The 22,922-nt window shown below is 43.6% G+C and overlaps 1 protein-coding gene across 8 annotated transcripts in view; it reads right to left on the bottom strand.

Annotated features, from left to right (window-relative positions):
• Positions 1 to 22,922, bottom strand: part of nr5a2 (nuclear receptor subfamily 5, group A, member 2) — a 289,477-nt gene that overhangs the window by 249,796 nt on the left and 16,759 nt on the right. For all 8 annotated transcript variants that reach the window (XM_072511429.1, XM_072511426.1, XM_072511430.1 and 5 more), the window contains one exon: positions 20,728 to 21,374. In XM_072511429.1, the coding sequence (XP_072367530.1) occupies positions 20,728 to 21,374 (647 nt within the window). The remainder of the gene's footprint in view (positions 1 to 20,727; positions 21,375 to 22,922) is intronic.

Below are 22,922 nucleotides of genomic sequence, written 5' to 3' on the forward strand. Positions count from 1 at the left end.
ACAGAGCATGGTGGTTGATGGGAAATGTTCAGAATGGAGTACAGTCACAAGTGCAGTACCACAAGGATCTGTTCTGGGGCCGTTGCTGTTTGTCATTTTTATCAATGACCTAAAGGAAGGCGCAGAAGGGTGGGTGAGTAAATTTGCAGACGATACTAAAGTCGGTGATGTTGTCGATAGTGTGGAAGGATGTAGCAGGTTACAGAGGGATATAGATAAGCCGCAGAGCTGGGCTGAGAGGTGGCAAATGGAGTTTAATGTAGAGAAGTGTGAGGTGATTCACTTTGGAAGGAATAACAGGAATGCGGAATATTTGGCTAATGGTAAAGTTCTTGAAAGTGTGGATGAGCAGAGGGATCTAGGTGTCCATGTACATAGATCCCTGAAAGTTGCCACCCAGGTTGATAGGGTTGTGAAGAAGGCCTATGGAGTGTTGGCCTTTATTGGTAGAGGGATTGAGTTCCGGAGTCGGGAGGTCATGTTGCAGCTGTACAGAACTCTGGTACGGCCGCATTTGGAGTATTGCGTACAGTTCTGGTCACCGCATTATAGGAAGGACGTGGAGGCTTTGGAGCGGGTGCAGAGGAGATTTACCAGGATGTTGCCTGGTATGGAGGGAAAATCTTATGAGGAAAGGCTGATGGACTTGAGGTTGTTTTCGTTGGAGAGAAGAAGGTTAAGAGGAGACTTAATAGAGGCATACAAAATGATCAGGGGGTTGGATAGGGTGGACAGTGAGAGCCTTCTCCCGCGGATGGAAATGGCTAGCACGAGGGGACATAACTTTAAACTGAGGGGTAATAGATATAGGACAGAGGTCAGAGGTAGGTTCTTTACGCAAAGAGTAGTGAGGCCGTGGAATGCCCTACCTGCTACAGTAGTGAACTCGCCAACATTGAGGGCATTTAAAAGTTTATTGGATAAACATATGGATGATAATGGCATAGTGTAGGTTAGATGGCTTTTGTTTCGGTGCAACATCGTGGGCCGAAGGGCCTGTACTGCGCTGTATCGTTCTATGTTCTATATCTGAATAATCGTAGATGTCCAACAGTTGCTGTCTGAGAAACTGCCATTTGTGAAAACAGTATCTCCATGCCGTCCTCACCATTGAAATACAATGAAAAGCATGAAATTCCTGCATTTGCAGCATCGAAATAAACTAACCTAACCACAAAAGGTTACGTCTCATACGTTTCAGTAAAGTAACTTTTTAACAACGTGAAATATGTTAATTACTGTCCGTCAGCCCAGCCACTGGTGAAAATTGATGATCATAAGTGTGGTATCTCTTCAGGTTTCAATTATTACTGTAGTATTAAAAAACGTTTAAAAAAGTTTAAAGTTACTTTATCTTTCACTTCAGCTCCCGTCACTTAATGAGGAGACAGTGACATACAAAAGGAGGCAGTGGCATAGTGGTATTGTCATTGGACTTTAATAAAGAGATCCAGGGTAATATTCTGGAGACCCGGGTTTGAATCTCACCATGATAGATGGTGAAAAGTTAATTCAATTTTAAAAATCTGGAATTAAAAGTTTAATGACGACCATGAAACCATTGTTGATTGTACTAAAAAAAAATCTAGTTCATTAATGTCCTTTAGGGAAGGAAATCTGTAATTTACCTGGTCTGGCCTACATGTGAATCCAGATCCACAGCAATGTGGTTGACTCTTCGATTCCCCCCCTCAAGGACAATTAGGGATGGGCAATAAATGTTGGTCCAGCATCCCATGAACAAACTTTTAAAAATCCAATTATTCCTTCCTTTATTTCTCTTTCTGTACCTGATTTGACATTGAATTAACCCACTCTAATTTCACTTCCTTCACAATTCATGTGCTATTAATTTTATAATCCACTGGTTGAATTAGTTAACAAAATTCACAGTTGCTTGCCCTGCTCATTCAGGTCTCAGGTGCCTGGTTTCCCTTGTGACTTTATCACCTTGTATTTTCAACAGCTTGCCATGCAAAGAAAAAGCTGTAGGGCCATTATATTGTAGTCATTTAAAAAACTAAAGTTGGAAATACTACAATATGATTTGAGTAAACAGATTTAATACATAACCCAAACATTGAAAGCATTTTAAAAAGTCTTACTCTATTACATAGTTAAGAGAGTCAGGCCTGATTCTGAGAGTTATGAACCTATTAATGACAAGAAAGTTAAAAATAGAAGTCTTTTAACCTGTGTTATGAGAATGTAGGAGATCAACTACGGTACTTTGACATGCTGTACCACGCTAACACGACTTTAATGTCAACTGCATTCAGATGCTGCACCATTTTAATATAAAATCTATCTGCCAACTTCCTTGCACACACTGGAGTAATTACAACATCTGGAAGGTGTGGGCATAATTTTACATTTATTGTCTGTACACTTACTTCACAAAGCAATTTAAATGTGTTTTCTAAAATGAAAATATTATGCCTTAACTTGAGCAACAAGGAATGGAACAGGTCATTTTCTGAAATCTTTCCTGTTTCAATTGAATGCGGCGGTTATCAGAACAAGTGCAAGTTCTGCATCTGTTCTTATCACCGCGTCGCCTTTCATACAATGTTGCGTGACTGGAAGCCAGCATAGGTCAGCAAGCACAGGGGCAATGGTAAAATGGGACTTGGTGCACATTTGAATATGAGCCACAGAGTTTTGGATGAGTCCACCTTTTTGTAGGGTGGTAAACAGGTGGTTGCCTCGGTGGGAATTGGAATAGCTGAGTTTGGAGGAACATGAGGATTTCAACAGCAGATCAGCTTAAGCATGAGCAGAGATGGGTGCTGTTGTGCAGGTTTATGATGGAGAGGATTCAGGGATGGAAGCTAGCTTCAGCATTATATAGGATGCCAAGGTTGGGAATTGCATGAGACTGTGATCAGAGAGGGGCATGGAATTGGTGGTGAGAGAATAGGGTTTGTGGCGGGGCAGAGGATGATTACTTCCATCTTCCCAGTGTTAAATTGGAGGAAATTATGGTTCAACCAGACTTGGATGTCAGACAACAATCATATAATAATAATAATCGCTTATTGTCACAAGTAGGCTTCAATTAAGTTACTGTGAAAAGCCCCTAGTCGCCACATTCTGGCGCCTGTTCGGGGAGGCTGGTATGGGAATTGAACCCGCGCAGTTGGCCTTGTTCTGCATTACAAGCCAGCTGTTTAGCCCACTGTGCTAAACCAACCCCAGTTGTAGTGAAACAACCAAGATGCTTCACAGGAATGTAATGACACAAAATTTAACGTAGCAACATTGGAAACATCAGGACAGGTGATCACAGCATTAATGGAAATGAAATGAAAATCGCTTATTGTCACAAGTAGGCTTCAAATGAAGTTACTGTGAAAAGCCTCTAGTCGCCATATTCCAGCACCTGTTCGGGGAGGCTGGTATGGGAATTACACCGTGCTGCTGACCTGCCTTGGTCTGCTTTCAAAGCCAGCGATTTAGCCCAGTGTGCTAAAGCAGGAGGGAGCAGTAAAGAGGTGGAGAGTTTTAAGGAGGGAATATCAAGTTGTCTGACAATATAGAGAGAGTGGAGAGGTAGAGAGACATGGTGGTAACGTGTAGTTGGGTGTCATCAGTGTACATATGGAAATTGACATTCTTTCTTCAAGGGTTTTGTGTCAGACAGGACTTGGTTGGTATCATTCGCACCCCTATGTCTGATGGGCGTGAGTTCACCTCCTACTCCCTGGCATCAATCTGGGCTGGCACTCCTGAGGGAGTGCTGCACTGTGGCATATGCTATCTTGCAGATCAGACATTAATCAGGACACCATCAGTCGTCCCAGTTGGTCAAAAAAGTTTACATGGCACTATTTTGAAGAATAGGGGAGTTATCCCTGGTATCCTAGCCAATATTTATTCCTCAGTCAATATCACAGGTTACCTGATCATTTTTCACAATTCTGTTTGCAGAAGCCTGCTATGCACAAATTAGCTGATAGATTTCCTACATGACAACTGTGACCACACTTCAAGTATTTAATTGGCTGTAAACTTGCTTTGGGAGGTCTGATAGTCAGGAAAGGCACAAGATAAAACCAGGACTTCATTTTCCACTTCTTTAATGTCTACATGTAGCTGAGCAAAAGAAGGGGATCTAGATGAATCCTTGGATGACTTCAGAAATGAAGCCATACAGGCAGGACCTGAAGGAATTTGCAGGAGATTCTCTGGCTACTGGATGGGTAAGCATGGACAAAAGGAAGCTTGGGAGGAAGACGGTGTAGTCAGCTGGGCCAAAGACTGCAGACAAGTCAAGGAGAATTAGGATGGATAGCGCACCATGGTTACAATCAGATAGGATGTCATTTATGACTTTGTTTGATAGTGTAGAGTTGACCAGGGAGAATTGGTGGATTTGGTTTATTTAGGCTTTCAGAAAGCTTTCAACAAGCTCTCACAAGCCGATTACTATGTACAAAGAACAAAGAAATGTACAGCACAGGAACAGGCCCTTCGGCCCTCCAAGCCCGTGCCGACCATACTGCCCGACTAAACTACAATCTTCTACACTTCCTGGGTCCGTATCCTTCTATTCCCATCCTATTCATATATTTGTCAAGATGCCCCTTAAATGTCCCTATCGTCCCTGCCTCCACTACCTCCTCCGGTAGTGAGTTCCAGGCACCCACTACCCTCTGCGTAAAAAACTTGCCTCGTACATCTACTCTAAACTTTGCCCCTCTCACCTTAAACCTATGCCCCCTAGTAATTGACCCCTCTACCCTGGGGAAAAGCCTCTGACTATCCACTCTGTCTATGCCCCTCATAATTTTGTATACCTCTATCAGGTCGCCCCTCAACCTCCTTCGTTCCAGTGAGAACAAACCGAGTTTATTCAATCGCTCCTCATAGCTTATGCCCTCCATACCAGGCAACATTCTGGTAAATCTCTTCTGCACCCTCTCTAAAGCCTCCACATCCTTCTGGTAGTGTGGCGACCAGAATTGAACACTATACTCCAAGTGTGGCCTAACTAAGGTTCTATACAGCTGCAACATGACTTGCCAATTCTTATACTCAATGCCCCGGCCAATGAAGGCAAGCATGCCGTATGCCTTCTTGACTACCTTCTCCACCTGTGTAGCCCCTTTCAGTGATCTGTGGACCTGTACTCCTAGATCTCTTTGACTTTCAATACTCTTGAGGGTTCTACCATTCACTGTATATTCCCTACCTGCATTAGCCCTTCCAAAATGCATTACCTCACATTTGTCCAGGTTAAACTCCATCTGCCATCTCTCCGCCCAAGTCTCCAGACAATCTAAATCCTGCTGTATCCTCAGACAGTCCTCATCGCTATCCGCAATTCCACCAACCTTTGTGTCGTCTGCAAACTTACTAATCAGACCAGTTACATTTTCCTCCAAATCATTTATATATACTACAAAGAGCAAAGGTCCCAGCACTGATCCCTGTGGAACACCACTGGTCACAGCCCTCCAATTAGAAAAGCATCCCTCCATTGCTACCCTCTGCCTTCTATGGCCTAGCCAGTTCTGTATCCACCTTGCCAGTTCACCCCTGATCCCGTGTGACTTCACCTTTTGTACCAGTCTACCATGAGGGACCTTGTCAAAGGCCTTACTGAAGTCCATATAGACAACATCTACTGCCCTACCTGCATCAATCATCTTAGTGACCTCCTCGAAAAACTCTATCAAGTTAGTGAGACACGACCTCCCCTTCACAAAACCGTGCTGCCTCTCACTAATACGTCCATTTGCTTCCAAATGGGAGTAGATCCTGTCTCGAAGAATTCTCTCCAGTAATTTCCCTACCACTGAAGTAAGGCTCACCGGCCTGTAGTTCCCGGGATTATCCCTGCCACCCTTCTTAAACAGAGGAACAACATTGGCTATTCTCCAGTCCTCCGGGACATCCCCTGAATACAGCGAGGATCCAAAGATTTCTGTCAAGGCCTCAGCAATTTCCTCTCCAGCCTCCTTCAGTATTCTGGGGTAGATCCCATCCGGCCCTGGGGACTTATCTACCTTAATATTTTTTAAGACACCCAACACCTCGTCTTTTTGGATCACAATGTGACCCAGGCTATCTACACCCCCTTCTCCAGACTCAACATCTACCAATTCCTTCTCTTTGGTGAATACTGATGCAAAGTATTCATTTAGTACCTCGCCCATTTCCTCTGGCTCCACACATAGATTCCCTTGCCTATCCTTCAGTGGGCCAACCCTTTCCCTGGCTACCCTCTTACTTTTTATGTAAGTGTAAAAAGCCTTGGGATTTTCCTTAACCCTATTTGCCAATGCCTTTTCATGACCCCTTCTAGCCCTCCTGACTCCTTGCTTAAGTTCCTTCCTACTTTCCTTATATGCCACACAGGCTTCGTCTGTTCCCAGCCTTTTAGCCCTGACAAATGCCTCCTTTTTCTTTTTGACGAGGCCTACAATATCACTCGTCATCCAAGGTTCCCGAAAATTGCCGTATTTATCTTTCTTCCTCACAGGAACATGCCTGTCCTGTATTCCTTTCAACTGACACTTGAAAGCCTCCCACATGTCAGATGTTGATTTGCCCTCAAACATCCGCCCCCAATCTATGTTCTTCAGTTCCCGCCTAATATTGTTATAATTAGCCTTCCCCCAATTTAGCACATTCATCCTCGGACCACTCTTATCCTTGTCCACCAGTACTTTAAAACTTACTGAATTGTGGTCACTGTTACCGAAATGCTCCCCTACTGAAACATCTACCACCTGGCCGGGCTCATTCCCCAATACCAGGTCCAGTACCGCCCCTTCCCTAGTTGGACTGTTTACATATTGTTTTAAGAAGCCCTCCTGGATGCTCCTTACAAACTCTGCCCCGTCTAAGCCCCTGGCACTAAGTGAGTCCCAGTCAATATTGGGGAAGTTGAAGTCTCCCATCACCACAACCCTGTTGTTTTTACTCTTTTCCAAAATCTGTCTACCTATCTGCTCCTCTATCTCCCGCTGGCTGTTGGGAGGCCTGTAGTATACCCCCAACATTGTGACTGCACCCTTCTTATTCCTGATCTCTACCCATATAGCCTCACTGCCCTCTGAGGTGTCCTCTCGCTGTATAGCTGTGATACTCTCCTGAACAAGTAGCGCAACTCCGCCTCCCCTTTTACATCCCCCTCTATCCCGCCTGAAACATCTAAATCCTGGAACGTTTAGCTGCCAATCCTGCCCTTCCCTCAACCAGGTCTCTGTAATGGCAACAACATCATAGTTCCAAGTAGTAATCCAAGCTCTAAGTTCATCTGCCTTACCCGTAATGCTCCTTGCATTAAAACATATGCACTTCAGGCCACCAGACCCGCTGTGTTCAGCAACTTCTCCCCGTCTGCGCTGCCTCAGAGCCACACTGTCCCTATTCCCTAGTTCTCCCTCAATGCTCTCACCTTCTGACCTATTGCTCCCGTGCCCACCCCCCTGCCATACTAGTTTAAACCCTCCCGTGTGACACTAGCAAACCTCGCGGCCAGGATATTTATGCCTCTCCGGTTTAGATGCAACCCGTCCATCTTATACAGGTCACACCTGCCCCGGAAGAGCTCCCAGTGGTCCAGATAACAGAAACCCTCCCTCCTACACCAGCTGTTTAGCCACGTGTTTGTCTGCTCTATCTTCCTATTTCTAGCCTCACTGGCACGTGGCACAGGGAGTAATCCCGAGATTACAACCCTCGAGGTCCTGTCTTTTAACTTTCTGCCTAGCTCCCTGAACTCCTGCTGCAGGACCTCATGCCCCTTCCTGCCTATGTCGTTAGTACCAATATGTACAACGACCTCTGCCTGTTTGCCCTCCCCCTTCAGGATTCCCTCTACCCGTTCGGAGACATCCTGGACCCTGGCACCAGGGAGGCAACATACCATCCTGGAGTCTCTTTCACGTCCACAGAAGCGCCTATCTGTGCCCCTGACTATAGAGTCCCCTATAACTATTACTCTTCTGCGCTTTGACCCTCCCTTCTGAACATCAGAGCCAGCCGTGGTGCCACTGCTCTGGCTGCTGCTGTTTTCCCCTGATAGGCTATCCCCCCCGACAGTATCCAAAGGGGTATATCTGTTCGAGAGGGGGACAACCACAGGGGATTCCTGCACTGACTGCCTGCCCTTTCTGGTGGTCACCCATTTCTCTGCCTGCACCTTGGGTGTGACCACACTTACATAACTGCGATCTATGACGCTTTCCGCCACCTGCATGCTCCTAAGTGCATCCAATTGCTGCTCCACCCGAACCATGCGGTCTGTGAGGAGCTGCAGTTGGGTGCACTTTCTGCAGATGAAGCCATCCGGGACACTGGAAGCCTCCCGGACCTGCCACATCTCACAGTCAGAGCACAGCACCCCTCTAACTGACATTGCGTCAATTAATTAAAATTAAAATTTGTCTTTTTTTTTTTTTTAATACTTTTTTTAAATTTCAAAGTTACTGTCAACTATCTGTTTCCTAGCACTAGATTTCTAATAGAAATGCGATAGCTAACTATAATATTCTCCGATCTCTGGCTTAGATATCCTCTAAATTATAATTAAGTTATTATGTTTAATTAGATCCCAAATACTCAAAAAAATTTAGGTTAGAATCCCAACCAGCCACTCAGGTCACAGCTTTTCTGTGATGTCACTTCAGTTTCCCCCCGACACACACAATTTGAAAAACAGGTATAAAAGTAAAAATCACTTGCTTACCTTCTGAGATGTTCTCAGGTTCCCTCGCTGACAGAGACTGCTCCTCCACCTCCAATCCTTGACCTGCACAATGCTAATAATATAATAATATAATATGGCACTTACCTTACACCAATGGGTCTTATTATTAGGTTAGAGGAGGAGGGCGGGTGGGAGACACTACACGTGTAGTGTCTCGGGTTTCCTCTCCACCAGAATTTATTGGGGGGGGGGGGGGGGGGGGGGCACTTGCCAGAGGTCGAACTTCCGGTTCCCGCCGAAATCCAAAGGGCTGCTCCTGCAAAGGTAAGTGCTTTTAAACTAACTACTCACCTCCCAGAAGGCCCCTGCGCACCGCTGCCGCCGAAATCCAAAGGGCTGCTCCTGCAAAGGTAAGTGCTTTTAAATTCACTACTCACCTCCACCTGTAAAGTTAAAGTGTAATAAGAATAATAATAATCTTTATTAGTGTCACAAGTAGGCTTACATTAACACTGCAATGAAGTTACTGTGAAAATCCCCTAGTCGCCACACTCCAGTGCCTGTTCAGGTACACTGAGGGAGAATTCAAGATGTCCAATTCACCTAATAGCGAATTTCTCGGGACGCATGGGAGGAAACTTGAGCACCCGGAGGAAACCCATGCAGACATGGGGAGAACATGCACACTCCGCACAGACAGTGACCCAAGCCGGGAATCGAAGCTGGGACCCTGGTCCATACACCTGGTGCTGTGAAGCAACAGTGATAACCACTGTGCTACCGTGCCGCCCTGTATGGGTAGTTATAGATAGTTGGTTAGCAGACAGGAAGCAAAGAGTTGGAATAATTGTGGGGTTTTTTTTATTGGCAGGCAGTGACTAGTGGGGTAGAGCAGGGGTCTTTGCTAGGAACCCAACTGTTCATATTATATATTAATGGTTTGGACAAGGGAACTAAATGTATTATCTCCAAATTTGCAGATGATACAAAGTTGAGAAGGAGGGTAAGCTGTGAGGAGGATGCAGAGATGCTTCAGCATGATTTGGACAGGCTGAGTGAGTGAGCATATACACAGCAGGTGCAGTATAGCGTGGGTAAATGGGAGGTAATCCACTTTGGTAGCAAATATAGAAAGGCAGATTATTGTTTGAATGGGTGTAAATTGAGAGAGGTGGATACTCAGTGAGACCTTGGTGTGCTCATGCATCAGTCGCTGAAAGTAAACGTGCAGGTACAGCAGGCAGGAAAGAAGGCAAATGATATGTCGGCCTTCATAGCGAGAGGTTTTGAGTATAGGAATAGGGATGTTTTACTGCAATTGTACAGTGTGTTGGTGAGGCCACACCTGGAGTATTGTGTTCAGTTTTGCTGTCCTCATCTGAGGAAGGATGTTCTTGCTATGGTGGGAGTGCAGCAAAGGTTTACCAGGCTGATTCCTGGGATGGCAGGTCTGTCATATGAGGAGAGACTAAATCGGTTAGGATTATATTCATTGGGATTTAGAAGAGTGAGAGGGGATTTCATAGAAACGTATTAAATTCTAACAGGAACCGATAGAGTAGATTCAGAAAGAATGTTTCCGATGGTGAGGGAAATCCAGAACCAGGGGTTATAGTTTGAGCATAAGGAGTAAATCTTTTAGGACTGGGGTAAGGAGAAATTTCATCACCCAGAGAGCTATGAATCTGTGGAATCCACTACAACAGAAAGTAGGTGAGGCAAAAAAACATTGTGTAATTTCAAGAAGGAATGAGATATAGCTCTTGGGCTAAAGAGATCAAGGGATAAGGGGGAGGGGGGGGGGGGGGGGGGGTGGTGAGGTGCACGACTGAACCATTTGACTCAAATACAAGGGAATTAAAATATGTCAAGAGAAAGTGGAAAGGCTGGATCATGTATGCCTTTGCTGAGCATGGTTTTTGGCATTCCCATGAGGTGGTCATTTCAATAAGTTTACATTAACAATGTTCTGTAGGGGGTAACCAAAGCAACAATTCCTATTCAGTGGTTAGCTTGTAACTAACATGATTTAAAAAATGGTGTGAAAGAAGCTCAATGTGGGAAACCATCAGCCACTTTATATACAGCAAGATCCCACAAACATGATCAGTTAATCTGGTTTTGATGCTGTTGGTTAAGGGAGGAGTGTTGGCCAGTACACATAGACAATTCTCTGCTTCTGTACATTCATGTTACTGAATCTTTCACATACACCTGAACAAGCAGACAGAACCATGGCTTATCATTGATCTCAGTGGCACCTCAAACCACACAGCATTCCCAAACTGATTTCTAGCTTCAAATGCATGCTGAAATCCTGGAACAAGCTTTCAACTCACAAAACGTTTGACTCAGACGTAAGAGCACGAGAAACTGAAAAGGCTGCAAACAGTCAGCCTTTAAGTATCTAACTCTGTACAGATTGCTCACTAACCAGAACGGGACTGGAGAGAACTTTATCTTTACCGCAGTTGATTGTTGCATTCAAGTTATTTTTTTTCCCTTCTTCATCTACCTGCTAGTCAATCACCTTGGCTTGAATGAGCTGATGAACAAGCAGTATATGTCCAAGCTTCTACCAATGCCATGCAAAGGTTGGTCATGGGTAAGTGTGTCAGAATTCTACTTGTAATCGATTCCTTCTCCCTAACCCACTGCTGCCTTGTGTGCAATTCGCCAAGCCTCCCCTTAGCATCTGCTGCCAATGAACTGGCAGAGGTCAGGAACTTGCTATCTCCCACCACTCCCAGACAGAGCATGTCACTGCAGCAAAATGTTGCCCTTTGCCACTTAGCCATTTGTTAACCAAACCTTACATCGTGAAAAGTAAGTCAACTGATTGTCATTGGATTGAAGCTGATGGCAATCCTTTCAATTGTGCATGCTAAGGTAATGAAAGCAAATAGATTCACCAGCTGCATTTTAAGAATACAGTGCATTCCAGTAATGATCCACTCCTTGCTTTTCTGCTAGTCATTGTTGCTTTGCTTGTTATTTTCATGGTAAATGTCACCACAGTCCCAGAGGACCATAGGCTGTTCTCCCTTTGAGAGCTGATGGTGGTGATTTAACCTGAGGGGCGAGGTTGGGTCTTCATGAATAACCTTTTCACAAAGCAGCCGTCCAGCCAACTGAGCTAACTAACCCACTGGTTATTTATTTTCAATAAATCTCCATTCAAAAAAATAGATCCATAAGAATATTGTTTTGAGTTAGTCTTTTGACTTAATGCTGTATCAATCTGCTGGTGTGGTGTTAAACTGGGTTGAGAAACTGGGCTTGGCATGCCTAGTAGCGACTAGGGAAGCAGGAATTGGGACCAGTAACAAAGTTTCAACCTTCATATCAGTGATGGTGTTAAATGAACAAAGTATCAAAGGCTTGTTACAATTCTAATAAACATGACACTTTCCATTGCCAATTCCCATCTATTAATACTCCTTTGCATCGAATATGTGCACACTGTATCGTTCTGGTGTCACACCAGTCAGAGACCTCAGAGCACGTACTTGCACCAAAACAGGAAGCAACATTAAAGCAACAGTTGTCCAAAACAGTTCATCTGAGGGCAGAAAGTGAATGCCTCTTGTGTCACTTAATGCTGATTGACACCATTTTGGCTTCCACGTTGAAAGTAACAATAGCTCGAGTACAACTGTCCTTATTGAAAACAGATGGTCACCAGGATGAACAACACTTTTGGTTTGGAGAAAGGGAAGATCCAGGATTTTTATGTTTCATTTTGCTGGTGAAACAAAGTTTCACAAAGTATTCTAGCATTCTTCTGGACTGCTTACCATGGAGACCTCTGAACAGGAACAAGCCAGCAGAACCAGAATGTATCCACTACAACACAGTTTATACTTAGCAAGCATTTGCCCTGTAGAATGATGCTTCTGAACATCTTCGAAAAGGCAAGGGGGTCAATTTTGACTTTGTGGGAATAGTGTGCGGCACAGTGGTTACCATTGCTGCCTCACAGCGCCAGGGACCTGGGTTCGATTCCAGCCTTGGGCCACTGTGTGGAGTTTGTACATTCTCTCCGTGTCTGCGTGGGTTTCCTCCGGGTGCTCCGGTTTCCTCCCACAGTCCAAAGATGTGCAGTTAGGTGGATTGGCCATGCTAAATTAATACTAATAATAATCGCTTATTGTCACAAGTAGGTTTCAATGAAGTTACTGTGAAAAGCCTCTAGTCGCCATATTTCGGCGCCTATTCGGGGAGGCCAGTACGGCAATTGAACCCGCGCTACTGCCTTGTTCTGCATTACAAGCCAGCTGTTTAGCCCACTGTGCCCAAACGGTTAGGCGTGGTTATGGGGGTGTGGGCCTGGGTAGGGTGCTCTTTCAGAGGGTCGATGCATACTCGCTGGGCCAAATGGCCTCCTTCTGCACTGTAGTGATTCATGACTGTAAGATAGGTGATAGTGAATTGGCAATTACTCCTGATTTTTATTTTCATCAAAGTCAATGGAAATTTGTCAAAATGTCGCTGACTCACAAGCACCGGTTTTACATAATCACACAGTCACAATCAGCCTCCAGGGAGTTTAAGGTGGCAGACTGAGTTTGAAGAAATATGTTTGCATGAAGATAATTTCTAAGTTGGAGAGAGGAATTACAAAGCAAACGGATCCTGCAATATTATTTTGGTGACTAAAGGGTTGGCCTCCGATGCTGGGGCAGAAGGAACAGGGAGCAAACAGCAATCTATTGTCAACCTTTTAAATCACATTCTGTAAGGTGCATGGGGATTTACACCAAGAAAGCAATCCTAAATGCAAAAAATCCAAATGCCATTGTAGTTAGTATTCTGATCTTTCTCTGAACTGGTCACAGTAGGGACGTTTGAACAGGAACGATCCATTGGGACCAGTAAGAGACAGTCTGTTAAGAGGTCTCCATGTAACTAATTTAGAAGAAAACTGGAATATTAACTTGGACTTTATTTCACAATAATACTGAGGCAAGACTAGCTGGCAATTTCTCCACTGCAAACAGCAAAAGATTTCTAGTTGTGTTCAAAAATATGTTCTGTGGCACATTTTTAAAATTTTCATCTTTTACACGGAATTAACTCCTGAATAAATTACATCAAAACATGGCAATGTGGAAAAATCTAAATTATAGATGTTGATGCTGGTGATTCTCTGCCAGGTTATTTAACCGTTGTGCATAGATAACACCCTTCGTAAACTGTGAGTTATTTTATTTAGCAGGCTGAAGACAGTTACTGACTGATATTTGAAGGGATATGAAAGCAGAACGATATTGGCATTGATTCTGTCTCAAATATACATTTACAGATTGTTTTATACTTTGCTTGCCAAATTACAATCCATCAGACCTATCTATTGATCTAGATGAATGATCTAGCAGTCAGAAGTGAGGAAGGTGGAAGTGACACGGTTGATTTTTGGCATGGAATTGTCCATCTTTCGGTGTCAAGGGCAGAGGAAAATAATAAAACAAATGATCAACTTTACTGCTGGGTTTTATCAAGCTAGGCACGAGTACAGAAGCAAAATCCTGCAGATGCTGCAATTCTGAAACAAATCAGAAAATGCTACAAATGCTCAGCAGGTCAAGAGGCATCTTTCATCAGGTCATCCGACAGAACATAGAACATAGAACGATACAGTGCAGTACAGGCCCTTCGGCCCACGATGTTGCACCGACATGGGAAGTCAAAAAACAAAAGCCATCTAACCTACACTATGCCATTATCATCCATATGCTTATTCAATAAACTTTTAAATGCCTCAATGTTGGCGAGTTCACCACTGTTGCAGGTAGGGCATTCCACGGCCTCACCACTCTTTGCGTAAAGAACCTACCTCTGACCTCTGTCCTATATCTATTACCCCTCAGTTTAAGGCTATGTCCACTCGTGCTAGCCATTTCCATCCGCGGGAAAAGGCTCTCACTGTCTACCCTATCTAACCCCCTGATCATTTTGTATGCCTCTATTAAGTCTCCTCTTAACCTTCCTCTCTCTAACGAAAACAACCTCAAGTCCATCAGCCTTTCCTCATAAGATTTTCCCTCCATACCAGGCAACATCCTGGTAAATCTCCTCTGCACCCGTTCCAAAGCTTCCACGTCCTTCCTATAATGAGGTGACCAGAACTATACGCAATACTCCAAATGCGGCCGTACCAGAGTTTTGTACAGCTGCAACATGACCTCATGACTCCGGAACTCAATCCCTCTACCAATAAAGGCCAACACTCCATAGGCCTTCTTCACAACCCTATCAACCTGGGTGGCAACTTTCAGGGATCTATGTACATGGACACCGAGATCCCTCTGCTCATCCACACTTTCAAGAACTTTACCATTAGCCAAATATTCCGCATTCCTGTTATTCCTTCCAAAGTGAATCACCTCACACTTCTCTACATTAAACTCCATTTGCCACCTCTCAGCCCAGCTCTGCAGCTTATCTATGTCCCTCTGTAACCTGCAACATCCTTCCGCACTGTCGACAACACCACCAACTTTAGTGTCGTCTGCAAATTTACTCACCCACCCTCTAGGTCATTTACAAAAATGACAAACAGCAACGGCCCCAGAACAGATCCTTGTGGTACGCCACTTGTAACTGAACTTCATTCTGAACATTTCCCATCAACCACCACCCTCTGTCTTCTTTCAGCTAGCCAATTTCTGATCCACATTTCTAAATCACCCTCAATCCCCAGCCTCCGTATTTTCTGCAATAGCCTACCGTGGGGAACCTTATCAAACGCTTTACTGAAATCCATATACACCACATCAACTACTCTACCCTCGTCTACCTGTTCAGTCACCTTCTCAAAGAACTCAATAAGGTTTGTGAGGCATGACCTACCCTTCACAAAGCCATGCTGACTATCCCTAATCATATTATTCCTATCTAGATGATTATAAATCTTGTCTCTTATAATCCCCTGCAAGACTTTACCCACAACAGACGTAAGGCTCACCGGTCTATAGTTGCCGGGGTTGTCTCTGCTCCCCTTCTTGAACAAAGGAACCAAATTTGCTATCCTCCAGTCCTCTGGCACTATTCCTGTAGCCAATGATGACATAAAAATCAAAGCCAAAGGATCAGCAATCTCTTCCCTGGCTTCCCAGAGAATCCTAGGATAAATCCCATCAGGCACCGGGGACTTATCTATTTTCAACCTGTCCAGAATTGCCAACACCTCTTCCCTACGTACCTCAATGCCATCTATTCTAATTGCCTGGGTCTCAGCATTCTCCTCCACAACATTCTCTTTTTCCTGAGTGAATACTGACGAAAAATATTCATTTAATATCTCGCCTATCTCTTTAGACTCCACACACAACTTCCCATCCCTGTCCTTGACTGGCCCTACTCTTACCCTAGTCATTCTTTTATTCCTGACATACCTATAGAAAGCTTTTGTGTTTTCCTTGATCCTACCTGCCAAATACTTCTCATGTCCCCTCCTTGCTCGTCTTAGCTCTCTCTTTAGATCCTTCCTCGCTACCTTGTAACTATCAAGCGCCCCAACTGAAACTTCACACCTCATCTTCACATAGGCCTCCTTCTTCCTCTTAACAAGAGATTCCACTTCTTTGGTAAACCACGGTTCCCTCGCTCGACGCCTTCCCCCCTGCCTGACCGGTACGTACTTATCAAGAACACGCAGTAGCTGTTCCTTGAACAAGCTCCACATATCCAGTGTGCCCAAAACTTGCAGCCTACTTCTCCAACCTACCCCTCCCAAGTCATGTCTAATGGCATCATAATTGCCCTTCCCCCAGCTATAACTCTTGCCCTGCGGGGTATACTTATCCCTTTCCATCACTAATGTAAACGTCACCGAATTGTGGTCACTGTCCCCAAAGTGCTCACCTACCTCCAAATCTAACACCTGGCCTGGTTCATTACCCAAAACCAAATCCAATGTGGCCTCGCCTCTTGTTGGCCTGTCAACATATTGTGTCAGGAAACCCTCCTGCACACATTGTACAAAAAAACGACCCATCTAATGTACTCGAACTATATCTTTTCCAGTCAATATTTGGAAAGTTAAAGTCTCCCATAATAACTACCCTGTTACTTTCGCACTTATCCAGAATCATCTTCGCCATCCTTTCCTCTACATCCCTAGAACTATTTGGAGGCCTTTAGAAAACTCCCAACAGGGTGACCTCTCCTTTCCTGTTTCTAACCTCAGCCCATACTACCTCGGAAGAAGAATCCCCATCTAGCATCCTCTCCGCCACCATAATACTGTTCTTGACTAGCAGCGCCACACCTCCCCCTCTTTTGCCTCCTTCTTTGAGCTTACTAAAACACCTAAACCCCGGAACCTGCAACAACCATTCCTGTCCCTGCTCTATCCATGTCTCCGAAATGGCCACAACATCGAAGTTCCAGGTACCAACCCATGCTGCCAGTTCCCCTATCTTATTTCGTATACTCCTGGCATTGAAGTAGACACACTTCAAACCATCTACCTGACCACTGGCCCCCTCCTGCGAAGTCAAATCTGTGCTCCTGACCTCTATACTCTCAATCTCCCGTACCCTAAAACTATAATCCAGGTTCCTATGCCCCTGCTGCATTAGTTTAAACCCCCCCAAAGAGCACTAACAAATCTCCTCCCCAGGATATTTGTGTCCCTCAGGTTCAGATGTAGACCATCCTGTCTGTAGAGGTCCCACCTTCCCCAGAAAGAGCCCCAGTTATCCAGAAATCTGAATCCCTCCCGCCTGCACCATCCCTGTAGCCACGTGTTTAATTGCTCTCTCTCCCTATTCCTCATCTCATTATCATGTGGCACGGGCAACAACCCAGAGGTAACAACTCTGTTTGTTCTCGTTCTGAGCTTCCATCCTAGCTCCTTGAAAGCCTGCCTGACATCCTTGTCCCCTTCCCTACCTATGTCGTTAGTGCCAATGTGGACCACGACTTGGGGCTGCTCCCCCTCCCCCTTAAGGACCCGGAAAACACGATCCGAGACATCACGTACCCTTGCACCTGGGAGGCAACATACCAAGCGTGAGTCTCTCTCGCTCCCACAAAATCTCCTATCTGTGCCCCTGACTATCGAGTCCCCAATTACTAATGCTCTGCTCCTCCCCCCCCTTCCCTTCTGAGCAACAGGGACAGACTCTGTGCCAGAGGCCCATACCCCATGGCTTACCCCTGGTAAGTCCCCCCCCCCACAAGTATCCAAAGCGGTATAAGAAAATGAGCTATTGTTTTTCTCTCCACAGGTGCTGCCTGACCTGAGTATTTCCAGAATGTGCTAATTTTATAATCAATTTCGGCAATCAGCAGTCTTGCCACAAGTGGGCAGAAGCTTTGTTCACATCATTAAATCGGCGTTTGACTCAAAAACAATTTTGGTGCCAACCTGTATTGCCACCTTTGTTTCCTTAACCCACCTACAAACCATGGACAGTGCAGGTTGGAAGACATTTGCAGCACTGATTAAGCTTCAGTTGATAAAAGTGGGGTGTGGCTGCAAATTACTTTTCTTCTGTCGTTTTTTGGAACTTTTAAGCCGTAAGAATTTTCTCAAGTTTAACCACATAAATCTGCTGCTCTCTTTCTGCTCCCTTTAATGTGCTGTGTCTGTGTCCAGCCTGATTTCCCGCCCTCCCAAATAGTGAGCTTTCTACGGCAGCACAATTAGGGGTGGCAGCTTGCCCATTCCACTTAAATGAGGGCTGACCTTGACAACTGACTTGGCCATGGAGCCGGTGAAACATTATCTCACCCACTGCTCAATTGATGTAAACTAAAATAGACCCCAAATCTCCAAATTCCGTGGTATTCTAGCATGTGTATTGTGGGATGGCGAAGGACTAACATGCATTCTTCCTAAAAAGATTTTTCCACAATTTTTTTTTTTTCTCGGCTGGCTTTCACGTGGATTATCGTTCAATTTTTTAAATTTTGGTTGATAACAGAATTTAGGTTGATTTGAATGCTCTTCACTGCAAAACGATGATATATTGATTTAGATAAGTGAGAGGGGATGTTCCACTGGGCTCTCAAAGCAATTGCCAGATTCTCCACCATTGCAGTTTCCCTGCGCCTGACGGTAGGAGACCCGTTTTTATATCTAAATTAGGAACTGCATCAGTAAGCAAAGGCAAGGTGGGCATATGAGGCCTAAGGTTCCGACTCAAAACTAACACTATCCCCAAATACCTGGAGGTCAATCTCATTCGGCAGAAAAGGTAGTTTTACATCCACCCGAGGGAGCCGATAGGGTCTTGGTTTAACATGTCACCCTTTAGATGAAACCTCTGAAAGTCTTGTCAGCCTTGCATTCAGCACTCAGGTCTCTGGCATGGAACTTCAACACACAGCCTAATGACTCCGAGGCAAGACTGTTATCCAGTGCACCATGGCTAACACTTTAGAAGAGGGATGTTTAATGGGAGAGAACGTTTTTGAAATTCCTTTCATTGTCACATCAGAATGTATAAAAGGCCTAAATCAGGTGCTTATTGAAATTACTAGTCCAGTCCTCAATTACGAGAACACTTGCAGTACCTGATGATTCGCACTCTTTATGTGCACTTTTTAAACATATTAGGATAGATCTGTTTATGCTCTCATGGAGAATGAGTGATAATGAGTCAGCAGCCCATTTTCCTCTGAAGTCAACTGAAATAAACATCAAAAGTGATGCAAAGTGGGATCTCAGTTAGTTATCCATTTTACACTCTAACACAAAGTCAAAATATATCCCCATTATGTTTGCCAGTTAGAAGGTAGTCAGAAAGTCATTAACTTGTATAAGGAAACACTCCTTACGAACAAGCTTTGTGCATATTCTGATCTGAAAGGGACTTGCAACCAATTTTTTTCACTAAATCCAGTCATTCATGACAGCTGTTTAATACTGCAACCTTGATCTGAAAACTCAACATCAACCTTTTGGGGCTGACCAGATAATATTCCTTTTGTAGTTAGGTTTGAGTCATGGGCAATGAATCGAGTGAATGATCATAAGTTTCATGACATGCTAAATTCAACATTTACCACACACACAGTGCATTTCCCATGTACTATTGGACAATGGTGTATTAAAATGTCTGCAGACAGTGAAATGTCAGTTTTTGAATGCAGCAGAGTGATAAAAATATAATGAACTTCAAAGTATTTTTTGTCTCTATTCATGAATGACGCGTAGAACATAAAATAGCCGAAACTATTAACTTTTCAGACTTCTGCAGTTGAAAATCATCATGGTAATTTACCTACAAAATATATTTTGGGCAAGTTTTTTTTTTCCAAATGCATGCCTAATTTTAAAACATCTTCTCACATTTTCATTAAATCCACATCCATTATTTTTACAACAAAGACAGCTATATCTATATCAACTCCTAATTACAGTTTGACCACATGAAATTTAAAGTTATCTTAACCAAAATCCACTTCTAATATGATCCAAATAGAAGATACGATATAAAATACACAGCATTACATGTTCCCCTTTAATGTTTTTAGTGAAAAGGGTAGATACAAATACAAACTAAGGAACACTTATTTATGCCCAATATTTTGTGGAAATTAGATTATGGTCCAAAACACATCTGATAGTTTTTAGATCAAATAATGACACAAATTCCAGAATGGCAAACTATCACTGCAGGCCTGAGGAGGGTGTGATATGTTAACACTACACCATTCAGATCAGGAACGCACTTAAAGTACATTTCCATCTGTAGCACCTGGATATAAAGTATTGCCTGAGTGGAATGCTGGAGGGGAGACAGCATGCCTATGTTGGATCTTGCCAATGGAAGGAAAATCAAATTGTTTTTGTAATCAGAATGTCACCCTTCCCCTCGTGATATTTCCACCCTGACTCTTCAACCGGGCAATATTTCTCACTCAGGTGATACAGAAGAATGTCCACCCCATTGTATTGAAAATGTGCTTTCATGTAGCTAGCTATTTTAAAATATCAAATAGATCACAAATTAATGGGCCATCAATCTTCAGGCATTAAGGCACAAAATGGATGGATATTTCTCTCAGTAGCATTGTAATATAATTGTAGTGCAAAAGTAGAATCATACCTTAAGTTCTCTGAAGAATATGCTGCTTCGAGCCCACTCAACAATGGAGAAAAGGGTCTGATCTGCCATCTTACACATTAGCCCAAAAGTGTTGAGCTTTTCATGTTTTCCCCTGCTGGCCTGTTCTTGCTGTAGGTAGGCCAGGATCTTGGCCTGTACCTGGGGTTCATCTGGTTCACACTTCAAGAGTTCCACTATAAGATGTGGGATACTAGATGGAGAGCTGGTCGGATAGGTGTCCATGTAAGAGTAGCCCATTAGAGACTCTGGGGAGCTAGTATAGGGGTCTGGATACTCTGACTTGATAGTACGACTTGGATAAGGACTATAGGTCTGATAGCCTTGCAGACTGCCATGTGTCGGCATTGCCATGCTAATCGGAGATGTTACAAATGGGCTTCGGTCATAGTCTGTTGGTGGCAAGGCAGGATGGTTAAGAGGTAGGCCTTTGGAGGCTGAGTGGATGTTTTGGATAGCAGAAGATATCGTCAGGTCTGTTGGCATTGTCTGCATCACCTGAGTCATGGCTTCTAGTTTAAGTCCATTTGCTCGTATCAGAGCTTTCTTCTGCTGTTTCAGAGCCCTGTCCCGCTTGTACATTGGCCCAAACTTGTTTCGACCTCCACGCATGCGATCAGCTCTTACAGCTGTGGAATACATACATTATTAAAAATCAGTACAGAAGTGATGCACAAAAGGGAACATGTATATTCATTCTATAAAATTCACATTGCTTTGATTTGTTTCTCAAACATGAAAAAATAAGAAAATAAATATGATGCATACAAAGGCAAATTAATTCAAGGTTAGTTGCAAATGTTTCTTTTAATAAATTTAGAGGATCCAATTATTTTTTGTCCAATTAAGGGCAATTTAGTGTGGCCAATCCATCTACCATGCACATCTTTAAACCCACACAGACACCGAGAGAATGTGCAAACTCCACACAGACAGTGACCCAGGGCCGGGATCGAACCTGGGTCCTCAGTGCCGGAGGCAGCAGTGCTAATCACTGCACAACCATGCTGCCCTGCTGTGAATATTTATGCTAAACACGTAAAGAGCTGGAAAGTCTCAGCAGGTCTGGCAGCATCTGTGGAGAAAGAAGCAGAGTTAACATTTCAAGTCTATATGACTCCTCTTTGGAACTGAACTGAAGAGTCATAAATGTTCAGTCTGTTTCTCTCTCCACAGATGCTGCCAGAACCTGCTGAGTTTTTCCAGTATTCCTGTTTCAGATCTCCAGCATCTGCAGTATTTTGCTTTTATTGTGGAGGTTTATGCTTTGTGCATCTCCAGAAATTAGAGATGTGAAATGAATACCTTCTGGCCGGGTTATGGCTCTTAGCATTATACTTTACATACTGACTAGAATTTCACATTGCAATAAAGATCTTTATTACACAGAAATGTGCCTGCAAGCTTATGTTTCAGTTTAGTTTACGTTCATCTGACAGAAGCGAGCTTTTCATACAGGCAGTCTGTACTTTGGGTGTTTACATGTCCGAAAATATCACTACAGTTCTGCTCTGGATTGACTGAATAATCTTTACTGGGGCAAACCACCTTCATGTTCAATATTGGCAGTGAGGGAAAAATCACAGCAAAGAAACATTGATGTGTTCTGCACAAATAAATGAAGAAAATGTTGTTTGCATGACCTAGGGTCTTTAACAAGCCCTATTAATATCAGAGGCCTCTTCTTTAGAAAGCCATCTAATTTTCAGAGTACTCTTTCATACATTATCTTTCTGAGAAAAGGGATTATCCTAACATTACATGCATTCGAATGATGCTTATATGAAGAAAAAATACTATTAAGTAAAGAGTTTACACAGTGATAGCACTTCTGAAAATTCCTTAATCAACTGTTACTTTTAAACTTCTGACTTTGTCTGTTTCAATGTACCATGTCTTCTCAGTCACTGTGCCTATCTTATTGTCATGAAAGGTAGAAAATGTTTAATCTCTATTTTCAGCTCCTTCTGCTCGTGTTTCTGCCTCCTCCCTTTCTTCATCCTCCTGCTTGAATGGTGCTATAAAGTAGCCATACATTAGCAAAGCCCCATTTTAATATTTCCCATGTGAACAAACATTGAGAGCCCCAATGTCACTGCAATATCTTCTAATATCTCATGAATTAAAAAATAATTAAAACAAATCTAATTCAGCAGGTGCCTTGGGATTTGTTTTAA

The sequence above is a fragment of the Scyliorhinus torazame genome, chromosome 7 (assembly GCF_047496885.1).
Source record: "Scyliorhinus torazame isolate Kashiwa2021f chromosome 7, sScyTor2.1, whole genome shotgun sequence".
Taxonomy (NCBI): domain Eukaryota; kingdom Metazoa; phylum Chordata; class Chondrichthyes; order Carcharhiniformes; family Scyliorhinidae; genus Scyliorhinus; species Scyliorhinus torazame.